General features: G+C 39.1%; 1 protein-coding gene across 1 annotated transcript in view; it reads left to right on the top strand.

Annotated features, from left to right (window-relative positions):
* The window catches only part of LOC101859857 (dye-decolorizing peroxidase YfeX), a 22947-nt gene extending 14317 nt beyond the window's left edge, over positions 1-8630 (top strand). Inside the window, exons 4-9 of the mRNA XM_005098788.3 lie at positions 512-587; positions 1785-1946; positions 2703-2776; positions 5387-5435; positions 6179-6274; positions 6935-8630. Of these exons, the coding sequence (XP_005098845.1) occupies positions 512-587; positions 1785-1946; positions 2703-2776; positions 5387-5435; positions 6179-6274; positions 6935-7185 (708 nt within the window). The 3' untranslated portion in view covers positions 7186-8630. The remainder of the gene's footprint in view (positions 1-511; positions 588-1784; positions 1947-2702; positions 2777-5386; positions 5436-6178; positions 6275-6934) is intronic.
* The last annotated feature ends 4119 nt before the right edge of the window (positions 8631-12749 follow it).

Here is a 12749-nt window from a genome sequence, read left to right as displayed (position 1 = left end):
CCCCCCGTTCCCCGTTTATTCAATACCTTAGAGTAGTATCCCAGACTGGACATTGTCATGACGGGATACAACTTCAACTGATCGCTTTTAAGGACAAGCGGGCTAACCCAGATTTTGGGGGTTTTCAGAAATCTTGACCTATATCAAAAGTGGATATTGCCTCTTCTATAGGAGAAGTTTGGTTTCACTGGTGTGTATATTTGTTTGATTATTGAGAAAACTCTACTTGTCTTGTAAAGAAGATGAACAAGGGGTAAAAACTTTACTTTCGATTTTCTCAAAACAGTATTTTTCGGGATAGCCCCCTTGTGCCTATAAGCGACCATTTGTTTGATTCTTGAGAAAACTCTCCATGTCTTGTAAAGAAGATGAACAAGCGGCAAAAACTTTACCTTCGATTTTCTCAAAACAGCTTTTTTCGGGATAGACCCCTTGTGCTGAAAAGCGACCAGCTATGATGGGTTTGCTTCTACGAGCTTGACCGGCCACGTTTCTTTGTTGTATGTTTCAGGTGACGGGGAGAAAAGCTCCCAAGAACTTCACTTACCCCTATAGGAAAGGTGCTCTTGGTGACATGCCTAGCTCAGGTCTGTATGTTTTTTTGTTTTTTGTGTTTTTTTTTAAAACCTGAAGGTTGTGCAATTTGATTAATGTCACTAGCTGTCTGCTTTGGTGGCACTATATATCACTTTGTCAACTGGTTAGGATTTTTATAATAATAATAATAATAAATGATATTTATAATTTTTATAATAATAATAATAATAAATGATATTTATAATTTTTATAATATTAATAATAATAAATGATATTTTTATAATGTGGGTGGTTGGCGGGTGCCTTGGTGTGGTTTGCTTCTTCTTTCCTATCAAACATCTATCGTCCTTCTTATCTCCCCTTCTTCTTTTTTATGTTTGTTTCTCTCTTGTAACACCTCTAATCTTCTGGCGCCCGTTTGACCTTATGCAGTTGCGAGTGTGGTAAAACCTCTACTAAAACTTAACTAAAACTAAGTTACCAGTTATTTAATCAGGCCTTGTTTTTGGTCTCAGATTAACTGAAAGATGCATTAGAAGTATTTTTTATTTTGTTTAATTTTTGGAAATTTGTTTTGAAAGGATCAAACATCTATCGTCCTGATCTCTCCTTCTTTTTTTATGTTTATTACTCTCTTGTAACAGCTCTAATCTTCGGCACTTATTTGACCTTATTGTGTTGCAAGTGCCTTTTTTCTCAAATTTGATTTAAGATTTAAAGACTCCTTACTATACTTGTTATATATGTGCGAAATTTGGTAAAACTTGGTCCACTAATAAGCCAGATAGTCTTCAGTTGTGCCCCCCCCCCCTTAAAAAGAACAAACTAAACGTAAGCAGTAAAGCCCCTTCAGTTGTATCCCCCCCCCCCCCCCCTTAAAAAAACCCCAACTAAACGTAATTAGTAAAGCCAATGACTATTACCTTGTGGTGGTGTATCATTTTTCTGCTTCAGGTGGGGAAGTCTTCGTCCACGCCACCTTAAAAACAACAAACTAAACGTAATTAATAAAGCCAATGACTATTACCTTGCGGTGGTGTATCGTTCTACTTCACCCCCCCCCCCCTTATAAAACCCCAAATCAAACGTAAGCAGTAAAGCCAATGACTATTTTACCTTGTGGTTTTGTATCATTTTTCTACTTCAGGTGGGGAAGTCTTCATCCACGCCACCTTAAAACAACAAACTAAACGTAATTAATAAAGCCAATGACTATTACCTTGCGGTGTATCCTTTTTCTACTTCAGGTGGAGAAATCTTCATCCACGCCAAGTCCAACGAAACCAGCAAGCTGTTTGAGCTGTGCCAGCTGTTCATCCGCTCCCTGCCCAAAGACAGCGTGGACAAGTTTGAGGATATTTATAGCTTCGTCTACCAGAACGGCAGAGATCTCTCAGGGTTCATTGACGGTAAGAAACTTATTCTGTTCGAATTTGGGTTTTTTTTGGCTGTAGAGCCACAGAGCGAGGCAGAGGTAGGCCCAGAGCAACCTACTTGGGGAACCTGTACAAGTGGGTGACAAGGAAAGTTCAGGGAAACGTAGCTTTTTTTTTAGAACTTCTGAACAAAGGAATGAATAGAGAACCATGATCGCTGATGTCTGTGGCAGATTTGGCACTGGATGATGATGATGATGAGAGCCGCAGCAGCTAGAGAAGTCTGTAGTTTGTTCTTCCTCTGTGAATGTTAAAGGTCATTAGTAGTTCACGTCGCATGAACTATTATCATTATTATTATGAGTCTTAGTATTATTATTATTATTATTATTTTTAAAAAAATTGTATTGTCATTATTATTATTATTATGTGTTTTAGTATTCGTGAAAGAAATTGTTTGATTGGTGAAACGATCAAAAACAATTTTAAAAAAACATTTGATCATCATATTTTCTATGTGCCTCAGCATCAGAGGAGCTGTTCTGTTTTTTTGTTTTTTTTAAACATGAAAAAGTTATTGGGAAATAAATAATATTGTGTTCTCTTTGATTTTCCATAGTATGTAATGTTCCCGCCCCCCCCCCTTTACCCCACCCGTTTGGACTTCTCTGTTGACATCCACTCCTTGGTGCTCATAGTCATATGACCTTATGCAGTTGCAAACACCATAAAACCTTGTACCATAACAAAAATAGTATATTTAAAGCTGTTTGACGTTTTTTCCCCCAGGAACGGAGAACAGAGCTGACGATGAGGGCAGACAGGAGGTGGCCGTGGAGAAAGAAACTGGTGGGAGCTATGTTGTAAGTGTCGGCCTTATGGTGATAGTAAGGATATTGTTGATAGTAATAATAATAATGATAATAAAATAATAGTGATAATAATAATGATATTATTGATAGTAATAATAATAATAATAATAATAAAATAGTAATGATGATAATAATGATATTATTGATAGCAATAATAATAATAATAATAATAATAATAATATTGATGATAATGATGTTATTGATAGTAATAATAATAAAATAATGATGATAATAAAGATATTATTAATAGTAATAATAATAATAATAATAAAATAATAATGATGATAATTATGATATTATTATATTAACCCTATCCGTACGTCGTGTTTTACTATTGTATCCATACGCCGTGGGGAACTCTGTGCTATCACTTTCCAAAGAGGAAATAAACTCTATAATCCGATCCGTACGCTTTGCATTGCAGTCTGACAAAATGATTTTTGAGAAATACTGAAAGTTTCAAAGAGATCTTCGTACTAGAAGTATTCTAAAATGTGAAGAATACAGCCCCAGGGGTACAAAATGACCCCAGGATGTACGGATAGGGTCAATAGTAATAATGATAATAAAATTATAATGATAATGATAAAAGCGACAACAACAACAACAATAAGGATAATAATAATTCATAATAATTATATAAAAGAGGACCCTTTTAAAAGGCAATATCTTGATCACCTATGAACCAATTTCAAGAGAAGAGCTTACTTTGAACAATTGGTCGCTTTTAAAGAACAAGAGGGCTATCCCAAAAAATACTGTTTTGAGAAAACCGATGGTAAAGTTTTTGCCCCTTGTTCAGTTTCTTTAAAAGACATGTAAACTCTCCTTGTTTTTTAAAGAGACTGATTAAGAATCCAAAAATTTTAATTAACTTCGATTTTCTCAGAACAGCATTTTTCGGGATAGCCTTCTTGTCCTTAAAAGCGACCTATTGATTGTACTGTAAATTAAAATTGAAAAAGCCCACCATTGTGAGGCATAAGCTGTGGCTGTTTCCTCTACCGTAAAGATCTTCAAATGCAAGGACACCTAGAAGGAAGACATGGTAGAGTTGGTTTGCGAGCAAGAGAACAGAACTGAATCGCCACTCTTCCCTGCGGAACGCGATTCACTTCAGCGGAACGCTCAACAGTGTTGCCTTCCGATTCACTCCCCTGTCGCTGTCACCACCATGCGGCTCGTCTGTAGCTCTATCTGATCTATAGGCCTAGAGTCTAGTGCTACTCGTATGTCGCGAGCGCAAGAACGGAATATGGAACGGAGCGCTTAGTATGGCTCCTCTTATTTTACAAAAGATGGTATAGTCCACCCCCCCCCCCCCCCCCTTATTAAAACGAAATGAACGGGTTCCTACCAATAGACGGAAGGAATTTTATGGAGCCATTGTTTTAGCGAATCATGGGGTCGGATGGGGGTGGATTTATGGGGTTGATAATTGAGGTCAGTAGAGCAGCGCAACGAAGGGGGGGGGGGGGAGAGGATGGCGGGGAAAAAACAAGAGTGGGACTGACGAAGTGGCGTTGATATGACACTGTTCCATTTCACGTATACAACGAGCCCGAGACTTCGTGCTCCACGAGCGCTCATGTACTCGCGATTCTTTGAAGCCGACTGGATCGGGAATCGCCACTCTCAGATTTGGCGAGCAGGATCCAGCTCTAAGACATGGAGTCCTGTACTGACTCATCCTGTCTTACCCCTCTGTCATCCCCTCATCCTCATCTTTACATCTACAGACTTCAACATAAGTTAAGGGTCACCTTGACAGACAGCCCTGATTTTTTTTAAATCCGAAAAAAGACAGCAAGGAATGTTTCAAAATTTTTTGCTCTGAAATTGTTAATGGTTTACCAATGCCTACTGCAAAGCTTCCTTAAGGGGCAAAACCACCACGTGCAGCACGGAAATCCTCGGGGAATTTTAGCCAAATTTGCTGGGGGGTTTTCGCTTGTGTGTGACACCACGGACATTCCTCGTTAAAATTTCTGGTGCTCGTCATAAACAGACATACGGTCTCGAACTGTGCTCACTTTGGTGGCAATAAAAGCCGCCGTTTGCGCAAAACCCAGTATCGCATCAATATGCCACCAAGACGAAAGCTGAGAGACTTTGATTGTGGCAGAGCTATGGCATGACTGCCGGATGGAGTTGGAGCCCGAGAAGTTGCCAGAAGGCTTGCAGTGTCACATTCTGTCATTGTCCGCTTGAGGCAGCGCCATCAAGCCACTGGATCAGTCCAAGAACGCCCACGTGCAGGTCGATCCAATAAGACTACTCAGAGTGTTAGCAAGTGGTCCTTAACTTATGTTGAAGTCTGTTTATCTTTCTCTTCACCACTAACCTCATCCACATGTGCATTCTCATTTTCTTCTTTCTCCTCACCACCATCTTTATCCTGGCCACTCATATCTTCATCTTTCTCATCCTTATTCCTCCCCTCTTCCCCCCCCCCTCTGTCTGGGACTCAAGCTGTATGACTCACTCCACAAGATTAATTACTCTTGCGTGAATATGTGAATATGATTTTGGAAGACAGACAATATATTGGAATTGCTTCACAGCCATTTTGTTACATTGTTTCATTTTGTATCTTTTCAGATTACCCAGAAGTGGATTCATAACCTGGACGTCATCAGTACCGAGAAAAGTAAGAGAGAGTCCTTACTTTTGTTGTTTTCATTACGTTATGAGGCGTCACCAATAAGAAACGCTGAAGCCGACAGAGAAGCTTGCAAGCCGCATGCATCCACATGTGGAAATGAAGCTTTTAGCTGTCCCCACGGTTTTATGCACCCCGCATAATTTATCTAAATTTGCTCATTTTTTGCATAATTTCGGATTATTTTCCTTTATCATTCTTTGTTAAAATTCACAGAATCGCATAATTTCACATTTTTGGGCTCAGTTTGCATAATTTCAGAATTTTTCTTGCATAAAATGATGGGGACAGTTTTAGATACTCAAAATTTCCCCAAAAGTTTTGTGATAGAGTTGACCTCTGTGGCCAACGCAGAAGCCACAGATTATCTTAATCCTTATTTCTTGTAAAGAAATATTCTCCCTCTGTAGATACATTGATCATCATCAGATGCCGAACATACACACTCAGTCTGAGGGTGGGTTGACGGAAAACTTTTATTGCAATGAGTGGGGTTCGAGACTGACTGTGTTCATGTTGGACGTGGACCACTATGGACAAGTTAAAATATAGAAAAAATACAAGGGTCTCATGGAACAGTTGCCGTTAGTACAGGTGACCTTGATGGAGAAGTCAACGGCTAAGGCAGATTCGATTGCCATTCATTGTTATCTAAATGTTGATTTCTGCCTATGATCTTGTTTGAATCCTCCAATATTACAAGGTTACCAATAAGTTTGCTTTTGTTCCAGCAAAAACGCTCGAGTCATGGGTGGGGCGCGACAAAAGTGACAGCACAGAGCTCTCCCGCAAGTCCATCTCATCTCATGTAGCCCGGATGACCAGCGGTAAGTTTCTCACATACTTTTATTCAGTTTCAAGATGTCTGCCTGCCTGCCTGCCTGCCTGCCTGCCTGCCTGCCTGCCTGTCTGTCTGTCTGTCTGTCTGTCTGTCTGTCTGTCTGTCTGTCTGTCTGTCTGTCTGTCTGTCTGTCTGTCTGTCTGTCTGTCTGTCTGTCTGTCCCCCCTCCTCTCTGGTTATTGTGTTTTAGTGCCACAAAGAGCTACCATGTGGACATTCTAATTTTCATCTCCTCTTTCTGCCCCAACCCCCTCACCTCCTTTGCCCCCTGCTCTGGGTTCCTGACTCTTTCTGCAGCCTGACTACTGCTACTCCTTGGTTCTTTCTTATGGCTGTCATTCAGCCACACCCCAGATCTTCTGGTAGGAAAGATCTACACCTAGCCCTCTGGGACAAGGGCGAAAAATCTTTGAGGTCTGGTGTGCATGTTGCTCTGGTTAAAGATCCCTTGGAGGTCCAAAATCGATAAAAGTAGGCGTCGGCGCCTCCCAGGCAAAACTTCCAAATTTCCTACCAATTGAAAATGTTTGATGTGTCCTGCGCACTCATATGACCTTATGCAGTTGTAAGCACAGTAAAACACTTGCCCCCCCAAAAAAAATTTAAAAATTTAATTTTGAGCAATTCTTTTTTTCTCTTCTTTCAGGCAATGGTTTCCAGTCTCCCAAACCCGTGGAAATTGTCCGTCAGTCCATGCCCTTTGGCACCATCAGTGGGGAAGCCGGACTGTTTTTCATCGGCTACGCCGCTAACCCAATCAACTTTGAGTACATGTTGGACAGAATGGTGGGCTCTGGAGGCGATGGTCATTCTGACGACATCATGAGACTGTCCAAGAATGTCAAGGGAAACTACTGGTATTTCCCTGGAGCGCAGGATTTGGCGAAGCTGGCTTAACTTCAAGGGTTTTCCTTGCATTTTTTAACCGTCTCGTAGGGGAGTGTAATAATAATATTCTACCTATGAGAAAAGGATATTTGTATAAATAATATCTATAGCAGCTCAGCTGGTCATATCCTGTAGTAGGTTTTTGCTAACACTCTAATCTTGCCATTACTGGAACTGAAACTATTCCTTTCAGAGCTAACAAATGTCCCGGCTGGCTGATAGTTTTTTCGTAGTATACTTACATGGTACCAAACTTTGTATTGTTTGTATCAGTGTCAGGCCATATAGCAATTTTTATCTACACTTTAATAATTTGTGTTTATTATTATTAAAGAATAGACTTGTTAGTAGTAAGAAAAATTCTGTTGCATGGTCAGCCTTGTTTTCGTTGTTTTGTGTACAGGAGAAAAAAACAAATTATTGTTAGCCAATTTATGTGTCTCAGTTGTTGATCTTTTCCACACTGTCATACAATAAATTACAAGTTTTGTTGCTTTACAGACGACAGCATTCGTCGCAATTATTGCTCTGTTATTGCCATATATATTGAGAAACCAAGTGTCATGGTGCTACATTCCATTTGTTTCAGTTTTCAAAAGATGTCAAAAATATCCCAACAGGGCACTGGTATAATGTCTTTAAATTTACCTTTTGGTGTTTAAAAAGCCTTCGATATTGTTCTTTATCTGTGGGAGGATGTTTTTGAGCAGTGATGCACGTTCTCGAAGAAGAGTTGAAATGTTCTTTGCCGTTGTGAAGTTAATCGCTGTTATTTTTGTATTTCATTTATTCGACCTGCTTGTTCGGCAGACCAAAATTTTTACGCTGTGGTCTTAGACAAAGATCACCCGTTTTTTCTATTTTTGTCACAATTTTCCATTGTGCCTTACACTGTTCATTAATAAGGATGTTATGTTGTTCCTGGAAAGGTTTTGATGCTGCTACTACTAACTACTATAAAAAGAGATAATGGAAATGTCTACTTTTCAAAATTGTTTTTTTTTTTTCAAATTTCTGGATATGATTGTGCGTGATGTGCTGAAGGGTTTTGATATTTTTCTATAATTTTTAATAGCAATATGGAATTGTCTGTTTTTGTTCAAAATTCCTACTTTTTTTTTTCAAAATTCCTTTTTATGAAATGTGATTTACCAAACAAAAAAAAGTCTGTCTATGCTTGCCGTGGTCCTTATAAGGCTGTTACCATTGTTTCTCTACTATGATTTTAATTTATACTTGATTTTCATCACCGGTATTTGTGGAGTTAATACTGCCGTGTGTCTGTAAGTTCACATTCTGTAACCAGAAGTAACTTCTTGCCTGTTCTCCTGTTGTAGCATACGCTCATTGTTTTTCAAATGGTGTTCATGCTAAGCTTGATACCCAGACTCAAAAGTTTCTCCACGTCTAATTTGTCAGCTTATGCAATAAAATATATTTAATGTTAACAAATGTTTCTGGGGGTTTTTTGGGTTGTTTTTTTTGTGTGTGTTGTTGTTTTTTTCCCAGTTTGTCTCTTCAAAGTTTGCACTGAGGTTCTTTTATTTACATAATCTGTTGTTCCTTTTCACATATTTTCAAATCTTACTTTCGCCTTGTAGTATGTCTTTCCTTTGTCTCTTTTATTCCTGTTTGTGTCAGGGGGTAGGTGGTTGGCGGGTGCTCTGGTGTGGTTTTCTCCTTCTTTCTTATCAGACGTCTATCGCCCTGATCTCTCCTCCTTCTTTTTTGTGTTTTGTTACTCTCTTGTAACACCTCTATTCTTCGGCACTTATATGACCTTATTGTGTTGCAAGCGCGGTAAAACTTACTAAATCAAATCAATGTCAAGGGATGTTGGGTGGGCTTTCAGTTTCAGATGTAGTTTTTTTGGTCTTTTTTTTTTTTGGTACATGTAGCCTATGTGTTTTACTACTGCACTCGCAACTGCATAAGGTCATATGAGCGCGCTGGACACACCAAACATTTTTAATTGGTAGGAAATTTTGAATTTTGCCTAGGTGTCGGCTGAAGCGTATTCTTACAAAGGCTGCAGAAAGAGTCAGGAGCCCAGAGGAGGGGGCAAAGAAGGTGAGGGATTGGGGGCAGAAAGAGGAGACGAAAGTAGATGACAGAACATTGCAAGAGAGCAGGAACGGAGGTGAAAGGAGACAATTTTTAAAGAAGAAAATTTTTTCCATCGCTACCCGGATTCGAACCTGGTACCTTTGGAAGAGAGGCGAACACCTTAATCTGTAGGCCACTAGAGCCCCCGTTTAATCTTCTTTGAAAAAATGACCTTATATTGTGGTGACTGGCAGAGTAATACACAAGCAACAGCTGTGTAATTTAATAATCTGAAGTCATATCTTTGGGTATTGTGATGATGATGTTCGTCTTTCGCTGGCGAAGATGACCTTGACTTCATATCACTGGAGGGGTGGGGTGTGTGCGGAGATGGCTGATCAGGCCGATCTTCGCTCGGAAATGTCTGTTGCAGTGGGGGTAGGGGATGTTAGGGGCTGAACTAGGCTGGAAGGTAGGGCTCTCTCTGTCTTTTCTCAGCTGCCGTCTCCATTCTTTCTTTCTGACGCGACTTTCTTCGAATTTGGCCACTCCCGATCTTGTGTATTGCAAGGAGTCACCGAGTGCTATGCTGATTTGTTTTCTTTCTTTACTATCTCTTAGTTGTTTCCCTCTGTTTTGTTTGCTTTTTCTCAGCTCTAAATCACTCAGACTTACAGACTTGAGCTTTAATGTGCTTCGCTTTCATTTGAGGCAGTAGGTGGTTGGTGGGTGCTCTGGAGTGGTTTGCTCCTTCATTTCAATCTGGCGTCCATTGGTCTTATTTCTTCTCGTTCTTTTTGGTGTCTATGTGTTACTCACTTGTAACACCTCTCATCTGTGGCTCTTGCGTGACCTTATTGGTGTGTTGCAAGTGCCGTTAAACTCTTACTTAATGGGTGGTTGGTGGGTGCTCTGATGTGGTTTGCTTCTTCTTTCCTATCAAACATCTATCGTCCTGATCTCTCCCCTTTTTTGTGTGTGTTACTCTCTTGTAACACCTCTAATCTTCGGCACTTATATGACCTTATTGTGTTGCAAGTGCCATAAAACCTCTACTAAAACTTTTTAAAAACTAACACACAAACGAGAGGTACATGGGCTTAGAGTTTTATTATATCAAGTGTAACAAAAAGGTAACAAGTGATTAAACAATTTCAACAGATGCCTGCAGCAGGTGAAAAAAAAATCTACAATTTTGCATAGCTCTCCAGCAGCAAAGTTATGAAAGCACCTTTGAGCACCAAGAAAAGTACCAAGAAAAAGCAGCAAGTAACAACTCAGAGTATTACAAAAATCTAGGTGTCATAGTCACATCAGATATATTGCTCTGATCTCTGTCATCTGAGAGGCATATGTAGGTGTTGTGTGGAGACAACTCAGAGTATTACAAAAATCTATGTGTCATAGTCACATCAGATATATTGCTCTGATCTCTGTCATCTGAGAGGCATATGTAGGTGTTGTGTGGAGACAACTCAGAGTATTACAAAAATCTAGGTGTCATAGTCACATCAGATATATTGCTCTGATCTCTGTCATCTGAGAGGCATATATGGGTGTTGTGTGGAGACAACTCGGAGCAGCATCTCTGGTGTAGTGGTCGGGCATTTTGCCATTGCATGCAAGAGACCTGTTCAATTCCTCAATGAGGAGAATTTTTATTGAGTGCAAAAATAATAATAATAATAATAACAATAATAATAATAAATGGCATTTATATAACACCCAACCCAAATTAAAGTACACAGGCTCTGAGCGCCAGCTGTTTCTTCCAGGATGTTGCATCCTTCTTGGTCCAGGTTCATACCTCAACGAAGATAAAAGTCGAAGTTTGGCAGAAAGCGTAAGTTTTGCCTGTAAAATTCATTTTGTCTGCATAAATAAATATAATATGCATATAAATAAAATATGCATTCAATTCGAACTGCACGGTTTTCCATGACGAAAGTTGAACAAAAATGCAGAGGTAAAACAATTCCCAGCTTTTTAGAAAACTAGGACAACTTACATCAACAAAGAAATACTAATTTAATTAATACACAGTAGCTCTTGTGAAAAATCTACAGGGTGTCAATTCCTAGACGCGCCATGGGGAAAATACACTAGGCCTATTCAATGGCACCAAAGTGTGCAGACATTGAACTGTGTTGTGGACACTTGGCCTCTTTTCACCACAAGTATCGAGATTTACTCGGGGCGTGGGGTTTCCGTGCGGAGGAGCACGGGGATCTTGCGCTGTGCAGGGATCTCGTGTGTGGTAGTTCACGGGAAGTATATAATCGGTCACTCACAGCCTTTGGGGGGACAGTCGGACGATAGAGACAGGAAGGGACAGAGGCAAGGTCCACACACTTTGCAGGAAATCTTCTATGCACTACACTTGTTGAAATAAAATCTGAAAGGACTCAGGTGAGAGTTACGCATTTGTTATTTCGAATTGTTGTTTAAAATGTAGTAGTGCTGTGTTCTGCAACAAACTGCTCAACAAAGTTAGAGCTACACTTAGTGAGGACGTCAAAATGTCGTCAACACAGGAAAACGTCGAAATTGTAACATGTATTTTCCCCATGGTGCGTCTAGCGAGAGACACCCTGTATATAAATTAACAGGAAATCTTTCAGAACTCCTCATAAGTACTACATAACAATCAATACATTTTTTGTGCTAACTCCACAACATTTACACTGAAATCAACACAACAGGACAGAGAAGATATCACTTAATCTTAATGCTTAGTCTTAATTTCTGTCTTCTACGTTGTCCTGACTCAAAATATCACAAAGAAGATATTGCAAAAGTTTAGGACGCTGTGACCCATTATGTCTGAGAAGATAATATAACAATAACAATAAAGTTGAGAACTGACAATTAAATGTGTTTGATACATCCACAATTCGTCCATAATAATAATAATAATAATATTCATAACAGTAATAATAATAACTATAATAATAACGATAATAATAACAATAGTGTCTGAGAACAGCATGTAGATCTATGGGCATTATATTCCAACACTTTAAGATTTCTGTAAAACAAAACAGCAGTTTCCCAAAAGTTGCATGAATTATAAATATAACATAAAGTGTGCTAAACAATTAAAACCCTCTATATCCTTGATAAAGATCTGTCCTTGAAAGAAATTATTTTTTCCTCGTTGTCAGGAACACAAATACAATATGTGTAAGGCAGCGAGGTGAAATCAGACGCTCGTCAATTTTTGGGCATATGTAGTTATTGGTATCTGAAAGCTTATTCTGTCATTTGCCTTACTTCAATTTTTTAAAAATATCCTTCTAGCTTGAAGAGAAGTCAAGATATTTGTGATTGAAGAAAGTGGGGTTGCATGGTTTCAGTTGATAAATTAATGAGAAAATGGCCAAAAAAAAGTTTGGTAACTTCAATAGCTAAAGAGTCTTTGAAAACTGAAAATTACATATTTTGTTTCTTTAAACAAGGTGTTTCAGTAAAATTCACACGGAAATGAGTGTACATAAGAACATAAAAGGTGTTTAGCCAAAAAACAA

Source organism: Aplysia californica, unplaced genomic scaffold (assembly GCF_000002075.1).
Source record: "Aplysia californica isolate F4 #8 unplaced genomic scaffold, AplCal3.0 scaffold00193, whole genome shotgun sequence".
In the NCBI taxonomy this organism is placed as follows: Eukaryota; Metazoa; Mollusca; class Gastropoda; order Aplysiida; family Aplysiidae; genus Aplysia; species Aplysia californica.
The sequence above is the reverse complement of the archived record's forward strand: the minus strand, read 5'-3'. Positions and strand labels throughout refer to the sequence as shown.